Here is a 24,660-nt window from a genome sequence, read left to right as displayed (position 1 = left end):
CAGTTTTACTTCACCAGACTGGCGCCACACACACACGTTTACACAGAAACAAAAGAAAAGGGCCACCCTCAAAGACAAGGGGGCAGACGGGGCCTGTGGGCCTATATTTGCGTGGGACCTGAAAGAGCGGTCAGGTCCGCGAGACCGGGTGGATCCTACCCGTGTCTTTGTGATGAGCCGCAAATGTGGCAGCACGGCGGTGCCCCGACTTCGTGTTCCTTCGCGGGTTTCGTTGGCACTGCTTGGAGTGGGGTGGGAACGGGGCCCCCTTTTCGCACTATCTCAGTGCGGGGGAAAAAGGGGGGGGAGAAATTGTTGATGCTCTGGGGAAAGAGGATAGCTGGCTTGCTTGGGTCCCGTGACGAGCGATTCCACCGCGATCTCGTCGCCGACCGCCGTCTTCCTTGCCTCAGACCCGAGCTCCTCGGTCTCTTCCCCAATTCTCCTCAGCCGACTGCAGCAAACCACCTGTATGCCCTCACCTCCCGACTCCACTCCGCGCTCCAACCCGACTCTGCCCAAAACACTCTCCGCCCTGATTCGCCCCGCGCTCGGTGCTTTATAGGCCGGCAGGAGAACCCATATGCAAATTTCTGTATCAGAACGAGCTTGGGGTGGAGCCACGCTCGTCCATTGGACGGAGGAAAAGAGGGCGTGAATCTCCCCTGAGCCTAGAATTTGCATATCTCGATTCTACACCAACGCGTCTGGATGCGGGGCCAAACCGCCCCACGCTTGCTGATTGGACGGATCAGAAGTGGGCGTGTAGCTTTCCTGATCCGAATTCTCCTCGGAAAGGCCGCATTTTGCACTCGCGGCTCGGCGCACGTCCCGTACGAGCCCAGGACAGCCTGACGCTCGGTGCTCACAAGTGGTGCGGGAATGGCCGCAGAAAGAGAGAGGTGAAGGTGGTGGAGGGTTTATGGTGGTGGTTTATGGCCATGGTGCCGTTTGGAATGGCGGTGATGCGATGTTTGCGGGAGCGAGTTGTGAAGGTAAAGATCATGGCTGTTGGCGTTGTTGTTGTTGTTGTGAAGCGGCGTTGTGGTTGGTGGTAGTTGTGTGATGGCGGTTGAGACGTGGTTGGTTTAAAATAAAGATAGAACAGAAAAACGACTATCTAAAAGCGTCGCAGCCCGAATGAAGCATTTATTCCCTCTAAAACAATAGGTTTGGGGTTGACTACACATGTACTTACAGAGATATCTCACCTACGGGACCTGAATGGTGGTTTGCGAATTTCCACAACCGTAACACTACCCCCTCCCCTTTTTACAGACTCGTCCCGAGTCGTCAAATTCTCGTGTGCCATCATGTGTAGTTCTCCCCTAGTACGTTTTACCTACGGATCCCTGAGTGCGACATTCATGGTATTCGTGTCCCCAAAATAAATAACCTGAGGGCTGAGTAAATAACTAAACAAACCCACTCACACGGACGACTTAAATAAAATTACCGGCGCGAAGACACATGTCGGGAGCGCACTCATATGTACAGTACATCTTAACCTTAACTTACAAATTTTACACTAAACCTTGGCCCAGGATCAATGGACTCTGCAAAAAGAAAGCAGTTAGCAGGGAGCCAGGCTGCTCGCATGCAGTCTCTGGCTCAAGCAATGCAGGTGACAGGGAACGTGGCCGGCTGCTCACACGCAGTCCAAGGCCTTCCCTTTTGAAATGAACGCAGTGAACCACAACGGTGCATGGGCTGCACAAATGCAGTCTCCGTGCCAGCTCAAGTGGCACACGCAATGAACACAATGGATGGATGGATGGATGGATGAATGGATGAATGGATGGACGCAAACACAGTGCACGGGCCGCCACTGCAGGCCGGTGTTGTAGCTGCCAACAGGGCAGTTCTCGCAGCTTGCAAACTGTTGCCTTGATCCTGGAGCACATAGAAATGAACAGGGGGGGGGGGGCAAAGCAAAATTGAATGGGCCTGGTGAACAGGGGCAGTGGGCATGGCATGGCAAAGGCAGCAGGAAAACAGGGCCGCTGCAGGCAAACACAGCAGGCAGACGATCTGGCCGGCACAGGCCTTGAAGTAACACAGCCAGCAGATGAAGTGGGCCGGCACAGGCCTTGAAGCACAGCAGCTGCAGACGAAGTTGGCCAGCCTCTCGCCGTGCAGTGCAGGTTGGTGGAGGGAGTGCGGAGGTGCTGGCCACTCGGAAGGCGGGCTCAGACCTACCTACCTGTCTCCCTCCCACTTATCGCCTTTGCCTGTCACTGTCCATACCCACTCCCTTAATTTGTCCAAAACCAATTTTGCCCCAATTAATTTAAAAAAAAATTTTTTTCCTTTCTCCCACTATAATTCGTCCCCTAACCCCTTTTATCGTCCTTGTTCGGCTAACCTATCGTCCCCTAGCCTACTCCCAACCCCTACGTTCTCTTCCCGGAGGGGAACAAGGGAGAGCTAGCGTCCTGTGTCGAGGCCTAACAAAGCTTCAGGATGGCCTCCCCAGACTTCAGCGATCTAACCCAAAGTGGGTCCAGCGGCCCACAACGAGAGCGAGGGGATGGATGGTGCGGAGGGGTACATCTCCTAATCTACCCTAACTTTAACCTTTTAGACTACCCCGGGGCTTTCAACAAGCGCCTCTCGCTTAAGCTATTGGTTCTAAAAACCCAGATTCCCGTCACCTGTGTTGGTGTCCTCTCAAATTTCGGGCCTCGCCCCCCAATTTTCTTTCCGTGCCCTCACACGGTCTCATGGCTGGGACGCGTGGCTCCCCTTGGCAGGCACGACCCTCTGCCGATGGCACCCCCGGGCACTACACTGCCGCCGAGCCTACCAGCTCCCTAAACACCGGGGAGTGCCCCCCCTGGCAACTCCCCCTGAAACGCACACGTGGCAGGCTGGCTTCCCGGGCCCCTTTCCGAAGGTCACCCGTGCCCACAACACTGCCCACGCGGCTAATGGCGCCCCGGGCCCCCGCACCAAGGGGACGTACCCGTGCCCACTACGCTACCCCCATGGGCCCTTAGCAGACTACGGCCGACTAGCCTGGTGCCCGGGGTACCCACTCAGCGATACTCACATTTCGCAGCCTCGCTCCCAGCCCGTCAACAGGGCTCCTGCACCCCTCCAAATGGGTATCGAGCCTACATTCCCACCAACAGCAAAACGACCTCCATTTGGTAAATTTAACTAACCCAGCTAACTCACTCTACACTGACCCCGGGGGTCCCTTGGGCGAGAGTCACTCCTCCCCCCAATCACTCATCGCACCATGCATTCCACATTCGCTCCACACACACAGACCCGCTGGCCTCACTCACTCATCATGTACTCACCTACACAACCCTTCAACACAAACACCGCTGAACTCTGCCATCCTTCTAACTACCTCCCCTAACTAACTCGTGCTCCCACGTCGTCCCTTACACTACAGCACGTTCCTTTTAACACTACGTAGCTAAGCTACGTCCCCTCTACACATCCAAAGTCTCTCACTGTCTTCTAAATCAAAAAAAATAATTTCCCCTCCTAAATCTGACTACAATCCCTGGAACTAATCCATTCCACGGGCCCCATGAGGACTTCCCCCTGCCCCATGGAGCCGGTCTAAGCTAACCCTTCCCCCTAACTAGTGCCATCCTGTGCCCAGGCCAGGGGGTCTTCCACCCCTTGCCCGGGGATCCTGTTCACCCGAAAGCTAGGCTTTCTTTTTTTTTTCTTTTTTTTTAATTGCTCAACACCAGCGCGGTAACTCGCAACCTGCGCACCAGCGCGGCAATTAACAGCCGCGCACCTTTGGCGTGACGTCATGGGAGCTGTTCGCGTCCCTCGTCCCTCTTGGACGGTACCATCCGGCAGGGATTCACCCTCCTGCCGGATTCCAACCATACACGCAGCCATGACGTCACCCGGCGCATAAAAAAAACACAAGCCTCACGTCTCGAGGGGTTCCCCACGCGAACACATGTGCTCTGCCCGTTGGAGCTGAACACACCCGCTCGTGTGGAGAACCCGTCCGGTCCAAATCCGAAATCCTGCCTAAACTTTGTCCGTCGCTGGATCGGCAACATTCACCGCGCTCGTTTCCGGACCGGGCTTCACTCCCGCAAGCGAGCACGTGGCGGCCTCGTGCGTTGCACAGCACGGACCGCGCGCTCGCCGCTGGGTGAACCCGGCACGGTGCTCAAAACCTCTACAGCCGCCACTCAGCTTTTGTTCTTCTGTCGCCGTTGTCGTCGCCATTCCACCCACGCACACCTGCGTGTCACGACACTCACACACCACTCCATCACATTCACACCGGGAGACGCGGCTGCGTGCTCCCGCATGCCGACCGACATCTCCCTCACACACAGCGACCTCACACCCGCTGTCTCTCTCACACTCGGCCGCTCACTCACGCATGCCATTTCCCTTGCACCCGTGGTTCCACTCACATACCGTGCTTCGCACACGCGTGCCGTTTCTGGCGCACACGCGGCTCCACTCACACGTGGTGCTCCATTCATACTGGCCGTTTCACTCACACACACGGCCTCCTCCACTTGCGGTGCCCCTTTTACACACGGCGTGCTGGGAAGCACGCACTCCGGCACACTCGCAAACACACCACTCACACACGGGGGCGCACTCACACCTGGGGTCTCATCCACACACTGGGTCTTTGTCACCCACCCGGTCGCTCTCACACACGCCCTTGCACCCGCGCTATGCGTGCGTTGCAGCACGCATTTCGCCACACTCGTGAACACACACCTCGACACCACACACACCGGGACAACCACACTGGGGATTCGCGTCCCCACAAGGGTCTCCGGGGCCTCTATACCCCCCCAAGCTTTCCGTGCACCTGTTCGCAGCACACCTCCCCCCGAACTCGCAAAGCACGACCGAACCCACCTGGTCGTGAGTCGCCTCAAGGCGGCATACTCCCTCCCCTCGATCCTGGAGGAGGCCATCCAGCTGCTCGCACTGGGTCTCGACCCAGTCCGCCAGCTCACCCCCATTGTCCTCCACTTCCTCTGTGTGTGTGTGTGTGTGTGTGTGTGTGTGTGTGTGTGTGTGTGTGTGTGTGTGTGTGTGTGTGTGTGTGTGTGTGTGCGTCTCTCACCCCGTCCAATTCATCCTCTATCTCCCGTGTCTCGATACATTTTATTCTTTCTGTCGTCACCTCGAGTCTCGTCTCATACGTTTCGGTCTCCCCATTTAATTTTTCCCTCTCGGTCACCGTCACTTTTTCCGTCACGACCCTCGCCCAACACGTCTCCCGAATTATTTTGTCCTCACCCGCCTCCACCGCGGGCCTGACAGCCGTTGCACCCCCTACCAGCTCGTTCGTCCCCACACATGGCGTCGCCATTTTAAGCTCCCCGGTTACTGCCTTCATGCCCGCCTGCAGGCGTCGGCCCATGTTCTGCGTCTCACCCCGCAGTTCTTTCATTTCTTCCTTCATTCCTTGCGCATTTGTTTCCATTTGCTTGTTCATGCCTTTTATTTCGTTTTTCATTTGTTGCGTATTCGTATCCATTTTCGTTTTCATGTCGTGCATTTGTTGCGTATTCCCATCCATTTTCGTTTTCATTTCGTTTGTGTTGTATCCATCTTCGCATTCATTGCCGCCAGCATGGCGCATAGCTGGACCATGTCGGGTGCACTCAGCTGAGCCGATTCGGCAAGGATCGGGGGGTTTTAGCGGAGTGGGGGAGGGGAGGTGTCATACACCGCGGCCTCTGCCGCCGCCGCGCCCATTTCGGGTTCTGGGTTGGGTCGGGGGAGAAATTGTTCCTGCACAAACATCATTTCCTGCACGGGGATTTCATCCTGGACCATGGATTCTACACATTCTACATCCATTTCTAATACCCCCGGCTCCCGCTCTCCTTGAGACGCCATCTTATTTCTCGTAAGGGGTTAATTTAAATCGCTCGAAATTTTGAGGGAATCGGGGTCGCTCCTCTCACCCCTGGACCGATTCCCCTTGAATTTAGCTGGAGACAGGAGAGCCCGTTTTCCCGCTCTCCGACACCAGTGCCGCGAGGAGGGGGATGGGTTTGTGTCCCACGACCTGACACCAGTGTTGCGAATTCACGCCCACCGGCGTGCGAACGGCCAAGTAACTCGAATCGCAGCACGTCGCCGACCAGACGGACAATTCTGTCCTGACCCTCTCGGACTAACGCCGGGAGCTAGTCATGGGTTGGCCTTTCAGCCTCACCACGATCGTGCCAATCGGCCACACGCGTGGCATAGGGTTGTTTGCCAAACTCGACCTACCTAAGTACCCACGCGGAGGGTAGACCGGGCGATCGCACCTCGCCGCAGGTCGACTCCGGACACAGGCCGCTTAAGTGATCCGTTCCGTACTATCGGGATAACCGAGCGGTGTTATCGTCGGCCTCGACGGTTCCGATTAATTATGGGGCGTATTAAGCCCACCACCAACCCTTAACGTGAAGCAAGATGGAGATTCAATTAAAGAAAAGACGAAGCGAAACGGGAAAACATTTCAACATGATGCACATTTATTCTGCGGCACACGGAGAGCACACATATACAATTAAACAGAATGCACATAAAGCAATTGCAACAAACGAAGCACAACAATGCAGATCTACAACCGACTACGCGTACACACGGCAACACTTACACAGTTTTACTTCACCAGACTGGCGCCACACACACACGTTTACACAGAAACAAAAGAAAAGGGCCACCCTCAAAGACAAGGGGGCAGACGGGGCCTGTGGGCCAATATTTGCGCGGGACCTGAAAGAGCCGTAAGGTCCGCGAGACCGGGTGGATCCTCCCCGTGTCTTTGTGATGAGCCGCAAATGTGGCAGCGCGGCGGTGCCCCGACTTCGTGCTCCTTCGCGGGTTTCGTTGGCACTACTTGGAGTGGGGTGGGAACGGGGCCCCCTTTTCGCACTATCTCAGCGCGGGGGAAAAAGGGGGGGGGGAATTGTTGATGCTCTGGGGAAAGAGGATTGCTGGCTTGCTTGGGTCCCGTGACGAGCGATTCCACCGTGACCTCGTCGCCGACCGCCGTCTTCCTTGCCTCGGACTCGAGCTCCTCGGTCTCTTCCCCAATTCTCCTCAGCCGACTGCAGCAAACCACCTGTACGCCCTCACCTCCCGACTCCGCTCCGCGCTCCGCGCTCCAACCCGACTCTGCCCAAAACACTCTCCGCCCTGATTCGCCCCGCGCTCGGCGCTTTATAGGCTGGCAGGAGAACCCATATGCAAATTTCTGGATCAGAACGAGCTTGGGGGTGGAGCCACGCTCGCCCATTGGATGGAGGAAAAGGGGGCATGAATCTCCCCTGATCCTAGAATTTGCATATCTCGATTCTACACCGACGCGTCTGGAGGCGGGGCCAAACCGCCCCGCGCTTGCTGATTGGACGGATCAGAAGTGGGCGTGTAGCTTTCCTGATCCGAATTCTCCTCGGAAAGGCCGCATTTTGCACTCGCGGCTCGGCGCGCGTCCCGTACGAGCCCAGGACAGTCTGACGCTCGCTGCTCACAAGTGGTGCGGGAATGGCTGCAGAAGGAGAGAGGTGAAGGTGGTGGTTTATGGCCATGGTGCCGTTTGGAATGGCGGTGATGCGATGTTTGCGGGAGCGAGTTGTGAAGGTAAAGATCGTGGCTGTTGGCGTTGTTGTTGTTGTGAAGCGGCGTTGTGGTTGGTGGTTGTTGTGTGATGGCGGTTGAGACGTGGTTGGTTCAAAATAAAGATAGAACAGAAAAACGACTATCTCAAAGCGTCGCAGCCCGAATGAATCACATTTATTCCCTCTAAACAACGGGTTTGGGGCTGACTACACATGTACTTACAGAGATATCTCATCTACGGGACTTGAATGGTGGTTTGCGAATTTCCACAACCGTAACACTCTGAAGAATGGAAAAGCAGGTGGTCCATCAAGCATTACGAAGGAGCATTGTACATCGTCTCCTCATGGATTAGAAGTATTACATCAGGTTGCAAATGAGATAATGCAAGGTAAGAGCATGCCAGAGGATTAGAAACAAAGCACCTTGGTACCCATCTACAAAGGTATCTATTCGTATCCAGTGGCTTTGGTGAGGCTGATCTGCTACTCTTGGGTGTGGATCCCAGGGGAATCGCTATGCCCTCCGGGAGGGGAATTTGGCAGTGGGGTACCCGCTTGGGACGGGCGAAACTTGTACCCTATGCTTATCAAGCAGCTCCACACTTGACTTGCTTCCTTCATTCCAACTACCTTCCCTCCGAACCACCATTTTGAGCTTGTCTGCCATTTTCCACATGTGTTTAATCTCCTCAGAAATTTTTTTTTATTTCCCTTAAATTTCCAAGCGTTCTTTTCTCCCGACACCAATTATCATGATTAACAATTTCATGTTCCCTGTGAAATGTTGTTCAGAGTTCGAATCCTGCACTCCTGAGGGAGTCGGGGTGGGGGTGCCGGTGGGGGCATTCATATCCCACTCCTGACACCAAATGTCATGGGCCTGGCGGTTACGTTAATCCCCCGTACCTAAACTGTGGTGGACGGCAAGTAACACCAGCCAGCTCGGATAGCTAAGCGGTTTTCCTTAAGAGGCGGACACGTTGATCCTCAGAGATTATAATGCACGTGGGAGGGGTGGGACATGGCACTGGTGGAGCGACAGAGGCACATGGAAGAACAACACAAGGGGTTTATACTCGAAACCCACGACAAATACAAGGACACAGCAACTTAAAATAAACACGGCATTTAATACAACTTAAAATAAATGCGGCGCTTCGTCCTGCACGTGTAAACATGCCCCAAAATGGTGCCAAGCTGCTCTCTCGCATCGGGAAACGTACGTCAGGAAATTGTGAGTGGTATTCAACACCAGGGCTCGGAGACCGCCGTGCAACTTCTTCGTTGATCGCACTTGCCGATACGCGGCACTCTGCAGAATTGTGCCGTTCCCCTCAGTGACATACACGAGGCTTCGATGTCCGTCTCTCACGACCCAACTAAGAGCCAATGGCCAGCATCTTGCTCCACCACGCAAGCCAATTCTCCTCAGCACGAACACAAGAATTGCGCCGTCTTCTTCATGCATCGAAGGAAAGCCATTTTGTCGTGCCGAGAGGAGAGCAAAGTAAGATCCTCCGTCCAAGCCACGTTCTTCTCATGATTACAACTGACACCTCACACCAAACTCGTGCGTTCGCTCCCGATCTCTCTTCGACGTCCACCGAACAACCGTCCACCTTCGAAGCGTGGCTTGCTCACATGAAACCCAGGAAGAGGGGCTTCTGCCTAAACGGCACTCCTGGCTCACTTGTTGTTATGGTTGTCGTTGGTACAAAAAATGCAACTTCTTCCTGGTTGGCTTGTAAATGCAAAAACGTAGGAATAGGTCACAGGGGGCAATCACATACTGGGGGAAATTGTCCTTAATCCCCATCTAATTAACACCGCACCACCCCTCGTGTGGTCACATACAACACTTAAGCTCACAGTTTCCCTACTTAATTACATCGAGATGTCTCATACACGTCCACGGACCAAACAAATATATTCAATCCCAACTTTCCTTTGAAATTCCTCCATCTACCCCCTCAACCGTAACAATATTAATTTATCGAAGAGAGGATTAAAAACTTCAATATGGAATAAAGTTGTTTTTGTACATCAAACGATTTCTCTTGTACTAAATATAAAGTCAATCAAAGTTGTGGGATATTATGGACATGCACGACTTGCCTGATCACGAAAGGGACGATCCATTAATGTCCCGATTTCACTTGAAAATTTTATCCATCACACATTTTCAGTTTTATCCACAGCTACTTTAAGTCTGGCATTTTACATGAACAGAAGATTAATGTGGGATAACTTTACAACTATTTGATTTGATGACAAAGATGCTGGGAGACCATGAACAAAACAACAGTGTGTGGGATTGTAACCTGGAGTCACAGCATAACAAACTATTTAATTAGACAGTAACACCAAGCAGGTCAACCCAAGTTATTATCCAATTATTAAAGCTCAGTCACAGCCGAAAGTCCCCAAAATTGCAGTAAAACCTCGGCTGCATGATATTTAGGCAGCATCGGTTAGGCACTGCAGGAATCCGCAACTACCACCACCACCTCCAATTATCCTTCCCTTATTGTGGAGTTGGCCAGGTACATTTTGACCCAAGTCTTTCACCGACCAGCTGGCTGTGCCTGACGTTTGAATGAAAGCGACTTTGGCAGCATTTTGTAATTTGTTCAGGGTGCTCTTTGGGAACCTACCACTTTAATGCATTGAAAGAAACAGCTTGTATGGAACATTTGGATAAATCGGCCTTTGTACTGTAACTGAAACATATTTTGCCTTTCTTTATGGGATGACCTTGCACTTCTTATTTTTTTTCATATGCAGCACAAGGGTACTGGGAAGCATCATTGGCTGAGGGCGCTGCTGTGCTGATGATGCAATGCCATCTGCTCTGACTATGGCAGGAATTTGGAATTTGTTCAGGTTGCTGGCGATAGCTCGGCGACTCTTCCCAAAGGACAGCAATGGGATCTTTAATGTCCACCAACTAATGCTGGCAGACATGACGCCTGTTTTACGTCCATCCGATGGTCGGCAGACACATTGATGAAGCACCCAATCCAGTTTATAGCTGGGTCGGGATTCAAACCCAGGCGAGACAGCTTAAACGTGAATGTGCATACCCTGGGCTTTTGTTTGCTTTGAGGGTTTGGCCAGGTCACTTTTGGTATATACTGAATCTATCAAGCAGCAGATGCTCCTTGGTGGTTCATCACTGAAACACAGGTCTCCAAGCCTTAACTGTATCCCCACTAAGCAGACCCACTCTTGAACGACAAATGCTGGTTCTCAGATGATTCACTTATTGCCACGTCATCTCCGGCTCCTCTGTGCCCGCTGACATGAGATGCTCCACTCTGCGATGTCATTTGGTTCTGCTATGTCGGTAAACCTAATCTCTCCATAAGGAAAATCCAGTGTCTTCTGGATGTATGGAAGTGAGAAAAACTTGTCTCAATACTTAAACCTTCTGCCGACACAATTGTATTGATTTACTGGATGTCTCCCATCCAAGGTCTTTCTACTTCTCTCCGCTTTGTTGGCAACTATTCTGATATCCGACAGGGATGTTCTGACCAGCAGGTAGAGGTTGTCAATGCCAATTGGCTTTGGGTAGGGCATAATGTAACAGCAGTTGGTGTTCAAGAGGTCCAATTTCTTTACATGTTCTTGTAGACTCTCCCACGTGTCGCAAGTTGACTTGGAAGTGGAGAAGCAGAATGATAAGGCAGTCGAGCAGGTGGCGGTTGGAATGGATCCCCATTTTGAATTGATGAGTTTATTTCAAATGCCATTGTGTGCAGTAACATTGACTTTTGCTTTCTGTGTGTGCCTTCCATGCCGAGGCACGTTCATGAGTTGCACCATGGTCAATCATTGTTGGGCAATGGGACAGTGGAGTTCCCAGTCCGTGTGACTTTCAGCTCTCTTGCTTCCATGGTGAAAAGTACTGATTAGGATCTTCTATGGTTTGTTTGTGTTTTTTTTTCCATTTGATAGCATTTCTTTTTAATTCTGTATATTAATACAAATATTTAATACATTTATACAGATAGGGTAACATTTATTTTTGATTCTGTTTTTTACTTTTGGACATTTAATGACCTCAATGCAAATTACATGAAATTAATGCTTTGTGATGTGATGAGCATTTTTTTGCCTGAACATTGAGATCAATAATGTGTGTTCGTGTCTGTGTTCTGTGGGAGATTGTGCAATTTGCGTGTCGTGATTGTTGTCGTTACAAACAGCATGGTGAGACCCAGATGCATCACTGTGGGAGAGCACGGACGAGCCTTGGCATGGAAGGATGATGGTCGATCACAATGACATGTTGCTCAATGTCTAGGGGTATCACATGGGTTTGGTGAACAACTGCTGGATTGTTTCACAACAAACGAATCCATGTTCTCACTTGTTTTTTTTTTGTTTGTTTGTTTGTTTGTTTTACATTATGGATGTCACAAATGTGTACCTGTTTGCTTTTACCAATCACAGGATAATGAAAAAGTTTATGTGTTAACCTTTAAATTATTTATTTATTTATTCCAGATTGAGGCTCATCGAAGAGCAAGGAGACAAAAGGCAACAAAATGACAAGTAGCACGGTGGGGCCACAATTGGACACAAGAATCAAGGGTATGAACAAACAGGAAGAGAGAGGGGGAGCAAATTCAGTTGCCTATAAGTAAGAGGGTTGAGTTAGAGTCAGGTTAATGGAGCAGAAAGGATCATAGGTAGCAACGGGGGATGACATGGAATGGTAGTATATTGTTTCGTTTGAAGCTCTGAAGGGAAGATTGGGATTGGGCAGCATCAGTAAGGCAGTTCCAGAAATAGGAGAAAAAAAGGAACAAAATAATGGAGTGGAACAGAAAGCTTGGATTTGTAGGATTCAACCAGAAGGTGGTAGAGAGAGCAGAGGGTGCTCGACCAGAAGGGAGGCCACCAACTTCCTTTCATATATAAGCAACAGAACTTGTGGTTCTGCGGCATTGCAGGAGATTCTAATAATGTTGACCGCTTTAGATTCTACAGCATCTAAGAGTGACAGATGTGATGCTGGGGTACAAGCATAAAGGGAAGAGCAGTTCACCATTGGCCTACGGACAGATGCCTTACAGATTGAGTAATTGGGATTTTTCAGGGAAAGACTGAATTATGGAGGATACCCATGCCACCACTGACTCTGTAAGCTAGCTTTACTAATGTTATCACCCTTGGACACATCATGGCTGATTGTGAGAACTAGAAGTTGAGACTGGACCTCTTCCAGTGGCTGACCATGGAAATAAATAGGTGTGTTCCTTTGATAGTCCTTCTGGAGTGACTTGACTGCTTTTCCTTTATTTTTTTTTAATATTGACAAAACAAAATGTTCATGACTACAAGTAACACCACTCATCTCATGCTGGAACGACGTACAAACAGTTTTTAGTGTTTTTTTTTGTTTTTTTTCTTTGGTTTTACAATCCATTCTGCCTGCATAAGTTGTGTTGAAACAAAATGCATCAACTTATCCAAGTCTGTCATAAAAAAAAACTCAGATAAAATGTTTTTTTAGAGATGTTGAATCAGCAGTTATATCTTTGGCCCGATAATAAAGCAAGATCGCAGCCAACCGGAGGTGAGTTTGTTTACCCAGGGGTGTCAAACTCATTTTATATGACGGGCCTGCTGAAATACCATTGCACTTCATGTGGGCCATATGTACAATCAATTATTAAAATAGGCAGACAATAAAACTTAATAATATTGTCCTCTGCTATATGTCAGCAATAATCATAGCAACACGACAACAACTACTACTACTACTACTACTACTACTCACAATAATTTAGTACACTCACAAAAAAATACACTGGTACTCTCTTTAGTTGCTGCTGCTGCTTCCTAATACCTGGAATCTCTTTATTTGGGCCACTGCATCAAAATTTTGAGCGACTGGGCTGTGGCAATCTTGAGTGTTGTGTTCAGGGGTGTGTCAGTAAGTTGAGAGCATACTTTAGACTTGATGTCAATTACAGAGAAGACCTGTTCACAGACGTACGCTGTTCCAAACCCCCAAAAAATTATCGATGCAAAAGACATTTTGTCCCGGATATTTATAAAACGTGCTAATACCAACATCAGAAAACTTGGCTTTCAACAATGTGTCGCAGTGCAGCCCCCATTGTTTCCATCTGTAACTTCTGTAGGACATGGTATACAATGACAGGACACGGTATGCAAAACGTTGCAAACTCTTTCAAGCTTTCTGGAGTCGAAGAATTGTTCTTGAAATTATTTTTGAAGATCAGCAATTTTGCTTTCGTACTTTTCTGTGACATGATCACACTGAGGCCCTGCAATGTCAAGAAAAGATTTCAACGTGGGAAAATGTGTTAAATTACTCTCGGAAAGTTTCTTGTCCCGTCGCTGAAGCTTGATCTCAAAGGCATGAATGCTGTTGTAGTATTCTATTACCATTTTATTATGCCCCTGCATTTTTGTGTTGAGCCAGTTTATGTGCTCTGTAATATCCACCAGAAAAGCAAGGTCTTGAAAGCCATTTCTTCTCTTCCAATTTAGGTACACCCTTCCCTTTATGATCCACGAAGAGTTTTAGCTCCTCACGCAATTTGTCACGTATTTCAGCACAGCTCCCCTACTTAGCCATCAAATTTCAGTGTTATTTCGCAGTCTACATTGATTCACTTTCCTCCAGAAGGCAATTAAATTGCCTGTGGTTGAAACCTCTTGCTCGAATAAAATTCATGGTTTTAGTGACCATGTCCATAACGTTATTCATTTGCAGTGTTTTACTACAAAGCTCTTCTTAGTGGAAAATGCAATGGAAATTAAAAAAAAACTGTTGACTTGCGTTGACAGCTTTTGTTTTAATTTTGCAGCAAGTCCAGCTTTCATACCCAACATTGAGGATGTCCCGTCTGTGGCCAGACTCGCAGCTCGTGTCCAGTTGACACACACCTAATCTGTCCAGAGCTCTCACCAAATTGTTGAAGAGGTCATCAGTTGTTGTCTTTCATCAGCACCAATTCTATAAACTCCTCTGTTCTGTGCATATTTTTTCATCAACTCCAAGAATGAACACTGCAAGCAGCGCCACGTCAGTTACATGCGACACTTTCGTCATTTGCAACTGAAAATGCAGCAAAAGACTTCGCCTTGTCCTGGAGGAAACTGTTTGAATCCTCAGCTAAATCACCGATTCTGTCTGTGACTCTTTTTCCAGAGATTTATATTCGCAAAAGCTTGCCCCTGATCTGGACAGACTAATTCTGCGGCTTTTAGCATGAAGTTCTTCAAAAATTCTCCTTCCAAAAATGGTTTCGATGATGCAGATATTTTAGGGGCAATCACATAGGTCACCTTAAACTGCAGCCTCACTTGCTTGCCGAGCATGTGTAATGACCAATCGCTCCTTTTTCAATGACTGTGCTAATTCAGAAACCTTGTCTTCATGCAACTTTTTAGGATATTCATCATATTTCTCACCATGGTTAGCTTCATAGTGCCTCCAAATGTTGTATTCTTTCACAGCAGCTACATTTTGTGTAGAAATCAAATAAGTGGGTTTTCCATTCACTTCCACAAATAAATATGTATTTCTCAATTTTTCTTCGATCGCATGACACTTTATACATCTTTCTTTTCTTGGATGAAGACATCACGTTTTTGCCGCAAGGAGGCGAAAATCTGTGTGGTCCCATGTGTTTCCACGTCTACACATTCACGTAAGATCCATTCGCTCTTACGGGGATCAAGAGACTCGGGTAATGGGATATGACGATATGCCTTAGGTGGGGTAAACACCGGCTAAAAACTCCTCCGGTTGACTCCTGCGAACCTCCAGCAACTGTGCCCTGGGTGTCACCATCTTAAAAATGCAACGCGCTGTGCGATACCTCAAACAACATTGAACGTATATTTTTTGTTTTGTTCTGAAAACCAATTATTTTGATAGAATAATTAAAATTGTTTGGTTATATATTTGTTCTCAACTTTTGAACATAAACAATAATACACCAACATACCATAAGCTTGGGAATGAACACGTGCATTGCAGCGTGCACTTTATAAAACATTTTAATATCATGTACTACGAGTAACTACTCAAAGATCATCATATATGTTCACTAACTATACAGACACTAAACACTATTTTCAACATATTTTTCAATGATTATTTTTGAATAATCTTTTTGCACAAAAATGATAACTTTTGAAGTGGGTTCAGATGGAAGACTCACCAGGCGTGAGTCATTACTAGTCCGCGGGTCGAACAAAAGTGTTCGGTGAGCCTGATGCAGGCTGCGGTCTGTATGTTTGACACCCTTGGTTTACACATTTCTCACCACATGAAGCCTGAACCAATTTTTTTTATGGTATTCTATTGTCCTTATGGAAGCTCTTACAGCAACAATGCAATGCATACTATGTTCATAATATTTTACATGGTACTATTCTGTCTTATCCTTATATTTTTAAATTCTGCATCATGGAGAAACATTGCCTCACGAAATGATCGATGGTTGTAATGCTACTTCCACCCTTTCAAATTTACTTTTGAACCTGTGACATATACCCTTTCATGCAAAAGTGGATATAACAACAATTGAGGTCCACACTCTTGGTGGAGCTTTGGGGCATTCAGAACAAGTGGAGAACCATTTCAAGGCCAGAATCGGTCCTGGACGGGTCGCCACTCCGACAGAAGATACTCGATTGAGGATAATTTGGGCAGGAATGTGTTCAGGGTCCGACTCTTCAATAACTTGCCTACTCTTCCCGAAAGACATTGCGGCATCTTTAACATCCACCAACGACCCAGTGCTGCCAGATGAGTCCTCCGGATGGAAGTCCTTCCGATGGATGGTGCACGCATTGATGCCTCACATTGCATGTGAAATAATGAGAATGGCAGTTAATAGCTGGGTCATGATACAATCACAGGTTAGACAGCTTAGAAGTGAGTGTGTGTACCTCCAGGATATCCTGCCAGCCCTCTTTGAGAGTAATGCCAAATTGATATTTTGGGCAAAATAAAATATAAACCACAAACATCAAGTTTATTAAATCCTGAGAATATTGACATTCTTTACCCAAATTATTTTCCTAAATTTGCACAAGAGTTTAAAATTTATGATCTTGGTTGGACCTTTGGAATTGCTTGTTGACTTGAATCAAGAAATAGATAACCCTTATTCCATATTCATTATTTTCTTTTGTCTTTAATTGTCAATCACTTGTTTTTCTTTTCCTTTTTCTTTGTTTCATCCCTTCTGTTGTCCTTTTTCTTTGTATCTGTTTTCTTTTCTATTTGATGACAATCTTCTGCATGTCCTTTTCCTGAAGTTTTTTCTCTGCCATTCACTCTTTTCTCTGAGCTTTCTTTTACCTTCTTTGGTTTTGTAATTCCCAAATCTTTTTCTGTCCCCTTTGTCCCTTTCTTCATCTTTTTTCCAGATGCAGGATCAGTCATCTTTCCTTCTTTCCTTTTCTTCTTTCCTGCTTTATGCTGTGCCTCCTTGATGACATCCTCCTCCTTTCTTTCCTTTTTTGGCTTCTTTGACTTTTCTTCAGCATCTTCCAATCCTGTAATGAAAAGCATCAAAGAACCATTGTTGTTTGTTGATGTGATATGAGGATGGTGAACTGTTCTATTAGTACCCATTGGTCTATCGGTACCCATGTATTCAAGTATTTAAAGAATGGTGTTATCTTAACTCGCTTACTCAATCTGGCACATTTACTCATTCACTCATACATTTACTCATACATTCTTGCTCATTCCACCGCCAAAAATTGCATTCTCAATTTGCTACCCGGAAAGATTATTGGACGCAAAGCATTTTAGTGCATCAAGCATCATCCATGGCATTTATCCACATCGAGCTTTGTTTTGGGCATCAAGTTTTGTTTGGTGGGTTTGTGTGTGCTGAACGCAATGAGCTTCGCTTGAGGCTTCCCTGCAGGCTGATTTTCACTCACGGCATATGCACGTGTACCCACCTTCACTCAGGGCATCCACACGCACCAACATTAACTCGAGGTGTCTGCGCTCACCCACCTTCGCTCAGGGCATCCACGCTTGCCCACCTTTGCATGAAGCGTCCGCACTTGCCCACCTTCGCTTGGGGCATCCACACTCGCTGTGCTTGCCCATCTTAGCTCGGGATTTCTGCGCTGGCCCACCTTCACTTGGGGCGTCTACGGGCGCCCACCTTCGCTCGGGGCGTCCATGGGTGCCCACATTCGCTCGTGGGCGTCCACCTTTGCTCGGGGCGTCCACAGGCGCCCACCTTCGCTCAGGGCATCCACGGGCGCCCACCTTCGCTCAGGGCATCCACAGGCGCCCACCTTTGCTCAGGGCATCCACAGGTGCCCACCTTTGCTCGGGGCATCCACGGGCGCCCACCTTCGCTCGGGGCGTCCATGGGTGCCCACCTTCGCTCAGGGCGTCCACAGGCACCCACCTTCGCTCGGGGCACCCACCTTCGCTCATGGGCGGCGCGGGCTCCCACCTTCGCTCGGGGCGTCCACAGGCATCCATCTTCGCTCGGGGTGCCCACCTTCGCTCGAGGCATCTGCGGGTGCCCACCTTCGCTCGAGTGCCCACCTTTGCTCAGGGCATCCACGGGCGCCCACCTTCGCTCGGGGCGTCCACCTTCGCTCGAGGCATCTGCGGGTGCCCACCTTCGCTCGGGGCACCTGTGCTCACCCACCTTGTCTTTCTTCACTGTCATTGTGCAAACCTTCAGCCATTTTTTCGTTGTCCTCCATGTTTTTTATTTTTTTGCTATTTTTTGGTTTAACTCACCTCCAGTTGTTCAGTCGGTTAATATAACTTAATTTTACCTTTCTTCAAATTGTTTACTCGTTCTCCTTCGGATATATGGCATTCTTCTTCTTCTTCTTCTTCTTCTTCTTTTTTTTTTTTTTTTTTTTTTTTTTTTTTGTATACCTTGGTCGAGGCTCGTATGAGAGCTAACACACAACTCACAGCAAGGAGGCATGAGACAAGAGGGGCGGGAGTGGAAGGGACAAAACATTGGGGAACAGACACAGGTGAACTGTGGAAGGGAGAGGGATGGGGATGGGACGGGGAACATGGCGAGGGGAAGATGGACATTAAAGGGACTTTCAGGAAGGAAAGCAGGAGAATTGAAGGAAGTGGGCTTGGGTGGATTATCGGGGGTAGAAAAGATCGAGGATTTGGATGGGGAAGATAAGAGGTGGTGGTGAACAGCTGTTTTGAAAGCCTGAAGGGAAGAATGGGAAAGAATAGAGTGAGGAAGTTTATTCCAAAGGCGGGAAAAAAGAGGAATGAAAGAGTGAAGATGAGCAGTGATTCGTGATTTTGGTAGTTTTACTAAAACGGGGTTGTAGGCGAACCGAGCGCCCTGTGGAAATGTGGTTGGGACAAATCGCAGAGAGAGCAGGGGGGCAAGGCTGGAGAGGAGTCGGTAGAAGACAGAAAGACCACCGACCAACCTGCGGTGATTGAGTGAGAGGCCCAAAGACTCAGCTTCATTGCGGGAGATGCCAATGATCTTAAAAGCCCTGGTTTCGACAGCGTGAAGTCGAGAAAGGTGGGAGGCAGGAGCACCAGCCCAGAGGGGAGAGCAGTACTCCATCAGGCTACGGACAAAAGCTTTGTAAGTGGTCAGGAGCTCAAGAGGGCCGAGGAAGGACTTTGCACGACTGAGGATTCCCAGTCGGCGACTGGCTTTTGAGGCAAGGTTGGAAATGTGACTTTCCCAGGAAAGGTCATGGCAGATAGTGAGACCTAGAAGCTTGAAAGAAAAGACTTCTTCCAGAGGATTGTTGAGAAAGTGGATGGGGGGTTTTGTAAAGCGGTCCTTTCGAAGAGACATAGTGAGAGTGTGAGATTTGTCTGGATTGAAAGACATGTTCCACGTGTTGGACCAGTTTGTGATTTTATCCAGATCTGCAGTGAGCGAAGAAGCTGCTGCTTGCCGGGCTGAGGGATGACAGATGGTACGGCAGAGGGTTGAGTCATCGGCAAAGAGAAATAGAGGATTTTCCAGAGAGTCCGAGAGATCATTGATGAAAACCAGAAAAAGAACAGGGCCCAGAACGCTACCTTGAGGAACTCCAGCCTGCACAGGAAGAGGGGATGAAAGAACTCCATTTAGGGCCACACGTTGACTGCGACAGGAGAGGAAGTCTGCGAGCCATGAGTGGAGATGGCCTTGAATACCATGGGCAGAGAGTTTGGTGAGTAGGGCAGGGTGCCAGACTGTGTCAAAAGCACGTGATATGTCCAGGGATACGGCTCGGATTTCCTGTCTGGCATTGAGGACCTCCATCCATTGATGGGAGAGCAGTAGCAGCATATCTAGGGTAGAGTGACCTGGTCTGAAACCAAATTGATGATTGGAAATCAAGCCATTGGAGAAGAGGAAGGATTTCATGTCTGAAGCGATGATGGATTCCATAACCTTGCTGATGATTGGGAGAAGGCTGATTGGTCTATAGTTACAGGGATCTGTTTTTGCACCTTTTTTATGCAGGGCAGTGATGTTAGCAGATTTCCAAGCACATGGCAGATGACCTTGGGAAAATGAGAGGGTGAATAGAACAGAGAGAGGGTGAGCAAGAGCAGAAGAGCAGGCTTTGAGGACACGTGGGCTGATGCCGTCTGGACCGGTTGCAGAATCTGACTCGAGGTTTGAAAGCAAGCTCTCCACCTTGTCAGGAGAAAAGGATACAGAGTCCAGGGACAGTTGGGTGCGACTGGGTAAAGTGGGTAGAGATAGTGATGGGTTTGGGACACAAGATTTAGCTGCAAACACCGAGTTTAGACATTCAGCTTTATCACGTGTGGAATCAGCAGTGCGGCCATTTGAGGTAAGGGAGGGGATGGAGGGGGAACATACACCAGAAACAGATTTGATTAAACGCCACCAGGATTTTGAGGAGGGAGAGAGGTCTGAGAGTTCAGACTTGAGATGAGAAAGATGTTGTTTTCTGGCTCTCCTGAGGGTAGATACACACTTGTTCCGAGCTTTGTGGAAAGAACTGAGATTGCCGTCAGTTGGGTTTGCTTTCCATGAGGCAAAGGCAAGTTGTTTCAGGACAACTGCCTCACCACAAGCTTCAGTAAACCAAGGGCGGGAGGAAGGGTAAGACAACTGAACACGAGAGGGGACAACTTCTTGTTGACAACTTCTTGTTGACAACTTCTTGTTGACACGAGACAACTTCTTCTTCTTCTTCTTCTTCTTCTTCTTCTTCTTCTTCTTCTTCTTCTTCTTCTTCTTCTTCTTCTTCTTCTTCTTCTTCATCTTCTTCTTCTTCTTCTTCATCTTCTTCTTCTTCTTCTTCTTCTCGGTTCTTAATTCTCCCCAAAAGAATGTGAAGCCACACGGAATGAGGAATGGGTCCCCAGATTTGTATGAATACAAATGACGAGCTTAACCCGAATGTTGCCATGACATATTATCATTATTTCATTCTTCATGGTTCCTTCAACATTTGGCGTTGTTCTGGTGGTGGGGGACGCATCAACGATTAATTTAAATGAACATATCCATTCAGTATTAAGGAGGTCATTCGGCCCATCCAAGCTTGTGTTGTGGTTCCCAACATATGGTTGTTGGTCTGTGCTCCGTCGGTTTTAAATCCTGAGTGTCAAGCAAGGAATCTTTGGTGTGACTCGGCCGGGGTTCGAACCATCGACCTCCCAGACTCAGAGCAGACCCTCTAACCATTCGGTCATCAGAAGTGGTCATAGCTCGAAGAGTACTGTCTTAACAAAGGGGAAATGGAGAGGGGGTGGAGAAGGAGGAAAGGAAAAGGACTGCAGACGTGAAAAGGTGTGTGTGTGTGTGTGTGTGTGTGTGTGTGTGTGTGTGTGTGTGTGTGTGTGTGTGTGTGTGTGTGTGTGTGTGTGTGTGTGTGTGTGTGTGTGTGTGTGTGTGTGTGTGTGTCATATTAGTGTGCAATGACTGTTTTCTGCATTACACACCAGGTTCTGGTGCAAGGGTGTCGAGGAGAAAATCATGAATACCAAACGTCCAGTCTGTGCCAGCTTCTTCAAGCTCGGTCCTCACACCTGCAACAACAAACAGAAATGATGCAACTGTGGTGTTGTAATTGGCTTTTCATGAAACAGCACAAAAACTCATTTGATTGGCATTTATTCCCACAATATGTTGAAGTCAGCTGTTCACTCGCTGTTCAAAACATCTCCCAGTTTTTCCTCCTTGGAGTTTCTTTCTCCATGCATGCGTGTTCTGCGTCCTGGTTGTGTCTGTTACATCCTGATCAGAACTGTGCGGGCTCTTCCATGAGCCTCGATTATGTACAATAAGCTCAAATGAGCTAAGATCCTCGTCCTCTTAATGATGACGTCATAAAAACGAATATGACGTCATTGTGATGTATCAGGTTTGCGATAAATTCTCTGTGCTAATGCCCGGCTTGATTCCCGCAAACAAAATTCAAACAGCTTGCCTAGTTTCGGAGATAATGGTATAGGCGATTTCCATTAGCGGCGATATTATGACGTCAACTTTTTTTCTAGGAAGAATTTCCAAAATTGGAGATGGTTACTGCCTGCGCGTGGGCTTTCTGCATATACATGGCAAGTTTCGCAAAGATCCGATGAAAACTCTGGGTTGTGAAACAAAAAAATGTCAAAAAATAGGAATGACGTCATAAAAATTTATAGACGTCATAGTGATGTATCATATGTGCGGTAATTAATCTCTGCTAATGCCCTGTTCGATTCTCGCAAACAGAATTCAAACAGCTTGCCTAGTTTCGGAGATAATGGTATAGGCGATTTCCATTAGCGGCGATATTATGACGTCAACTTTTTTTCTAGGAAGAATTTCCAAAATGGGAGATGGTTACTGCCTGCGCGTGGGCTTTCTGCATATACATGGCAAGTTTCACGAAGATCCGATGAAAACTCTGGGTTGTGAAACAAAAAAATGTCAAAAAATAGGAATGACGTCATAAAAATTTATAGACGTCATAGTGATGTATCATATGTGCGGTAATTCATCTCTGCTAATGCCCTGTTCGATTCCCGCAAACAGAATTCAAAAAGCTTGCCTAGTTTCGGAGATAATTTTTTAGGCGATTTCTGTTAGCGGAGATATTTTGACGTCATAACTTTATTTTCCTGGAGGAATTTTCAAAATCGGAGATGGTTACTGTCTGTGCAGGGTATTTCTACATATGTTTGCCAAGTTTCAGGAAGTTTCGATGAAAACTGTAGGATGTGAAACAAAAAAGTCCACAAGAAGAAGATGAAGAACAACAACGTGAGTAAGATTAGAGATCCTCCACGAGGATCTAAAAAGGATGTAGCAGTTTATTGTTTACCTTTTCAAACGTCATTTTAAAAAAATCTTCATGAAATATTTAGGTTAGCACATGCTCATGCAGATCTATTCTCAGATAACTTGATAAACAGTGTAAAATTCAAATTGGTAAAGGGAAGAAATACAGGACGTCTCTAAAGTCTAAATGAACGAATGACAACTACTTTTACTACTACTACTACTACTACTACTACTACTACTACTACTACTACTACTACTACTACTACTACTACTACTACTACTACGACTACCAACACCACCTCTTTAATGGTCCCAATTATTCCCACCTCATGCGGTCGGCCGAGCAGTAAATTTGGCACAAGTCTTTCACAATCCAGCTGGCCAGGCCTGACGTTCAACTGACAGTGAAATATGTAATTTGTTCATGGTGCCAGAGATAACTTGCCTCCTCTTCACCAAAGACGCCATGAGATTTTTTTTTTACGTTCACCGACTCATGTTAGCATGTGGGACAAATGGCTTAACGTACATTATTTGAGGGACAGCAGACTCTGATGTGAAGCACCGATCTGACCTTTTGGGAATCGAACCCAGACTCGACAACTCACAGGTGAGTGTGCTACTTCTGCAGAATCGTGCACGAATGGTGCACACAATTATTATTTAACTTTTATTGATTCGAGTTTATCTCCCTCTTAGCATTGGTTAAACAGTTGTGAGGCTTGAATTGTATAATACCACAATACCGAATGCAAATCAGCACCTACAAACAAACTATCTCAAGTATGTACCATGAACCGGTTTGCATCAAGATGCAGGATATCAATTACTTTTTGCATTTTGCAGACACACGATACTCCGACCCTGTTGAAGTTACACTATAATCAGCATGGAGACCTTGCGGGTTCATGATGCTGTATGAGCTAAATAGTGACAGTCTATCAATTCAACATGCTCTATCTGCTAAACGATTGATTTGATTGTTTTCTTTGTACTTTAACAAGAGATGGTTGAACTTATTATTTTTTTTTTCTCAAAAAAACTTCTGTAGAGTGTACCTCTCTCTCGAGAACCCAAGTAGCCAAGTGCGGCAAGTACTGCTGCAGCCCAGAGCACAAGGATCGAGAGAAGCAATGCCCAGGTACCCAAGGTCAGGGCCAGCTGTAATGGACCACGACCCTCGGATCCACCTGCAGAAGTCAACAGTAAGGAGTTGGGTGGGGGCACGGATGTCCTTTTGTTGTTTTACAAGCCAGCTTTCTATTGACTAACCAAAAATGGCTGGTGAGTTTATGCAAACCTGTAACTTATTCTAGTGTGAAGGAAGACTGGAATTTTACATTTACATCACTTGTCAATTCAACAGACTTTGTCCTGTAATTTGCTGGGTTAAGTTTTTAAAAACGAAAAAAAGGAAAAAAAAAAAAAAAGCGAAACATACCTGTGATCAAGTTACCAGAATCTCCCATTAGTCTGAGGAGGTGCACCAAGGTGCTCTTCTCAATTTGATTGTTCTTCCTTCGTGATCCAGCCTTATCTGGTATCAGAGTTACATTGGTCTTTCCCTCGAGCATGAGCCACTGCCACAAATAACCAGTGTGGGCTGGGTAACAGCATTCCAGCCCACCTCCTTTTTAAGTCTGCAGATGACTGTTATGGCCTCCCAAAGCCAGGACGTCAAGGAGCGAATATTTATTATTGGACGTCGACAGAATCTTATGTGTTTAGTCCTCTGAGTGAGGCCGAGGATTATGATGTGAATATTCTGTTAGTTTGAGTGGAGACATTTC

At 47.6% G+C, this 24,660-nt stretch overlaps 1 protein-coding gene across 1 annotated transcript; it reads right to left on the bottom strand.

Moving 5' to 3' along the window:
* Positions 1-12,877: 12,877 nt before the first annotated feature.
* LOC147028336 (uncharacterized) lies at positions 12,878-24,469 on the bottom strand. The gene is made up of 4 exons (XM_085878650.1): positions 24,312-24,469; positions 23,929-24,060; positions 21,544-21,630; positions 12,878-17,144 (listed from the first exon to the last, which is right to left on the bottom strand). Exons 1-4 carry the CDS (start codon positions 24,442-24,444, stop codon positions 16,792-16,794), a joined length of 705 nt encoding a protein of 234 aa, XP_085734776.1. The 5' UTR covers positions 24,445-24,469; the 3' UTR covers positions 12,878-16,791.
* Positions 24,470-24,660: the final 191 nt, after the last annotated feature.

The sequence above is a fragment of the Eptatretus burgeri genome, chromosome 4 (assembly GCF_056783735.1).
Source record: "Eptatretus burgeri isolate ZD-2024b chromosome 4, Ebu_testis_v1, whole genome shotgun sequence".
Lineage (NCBI taxonomy): Eukaryota > Metazoa > Chordata > Myxini > Myxiniformes > Myxinidae > Eptatretus > Eptatretus burgeri.
Note: the sequence above shows the minus strand (reverse complement) of the source record. Positions and strands in the feature narration are given on the sequence as shown.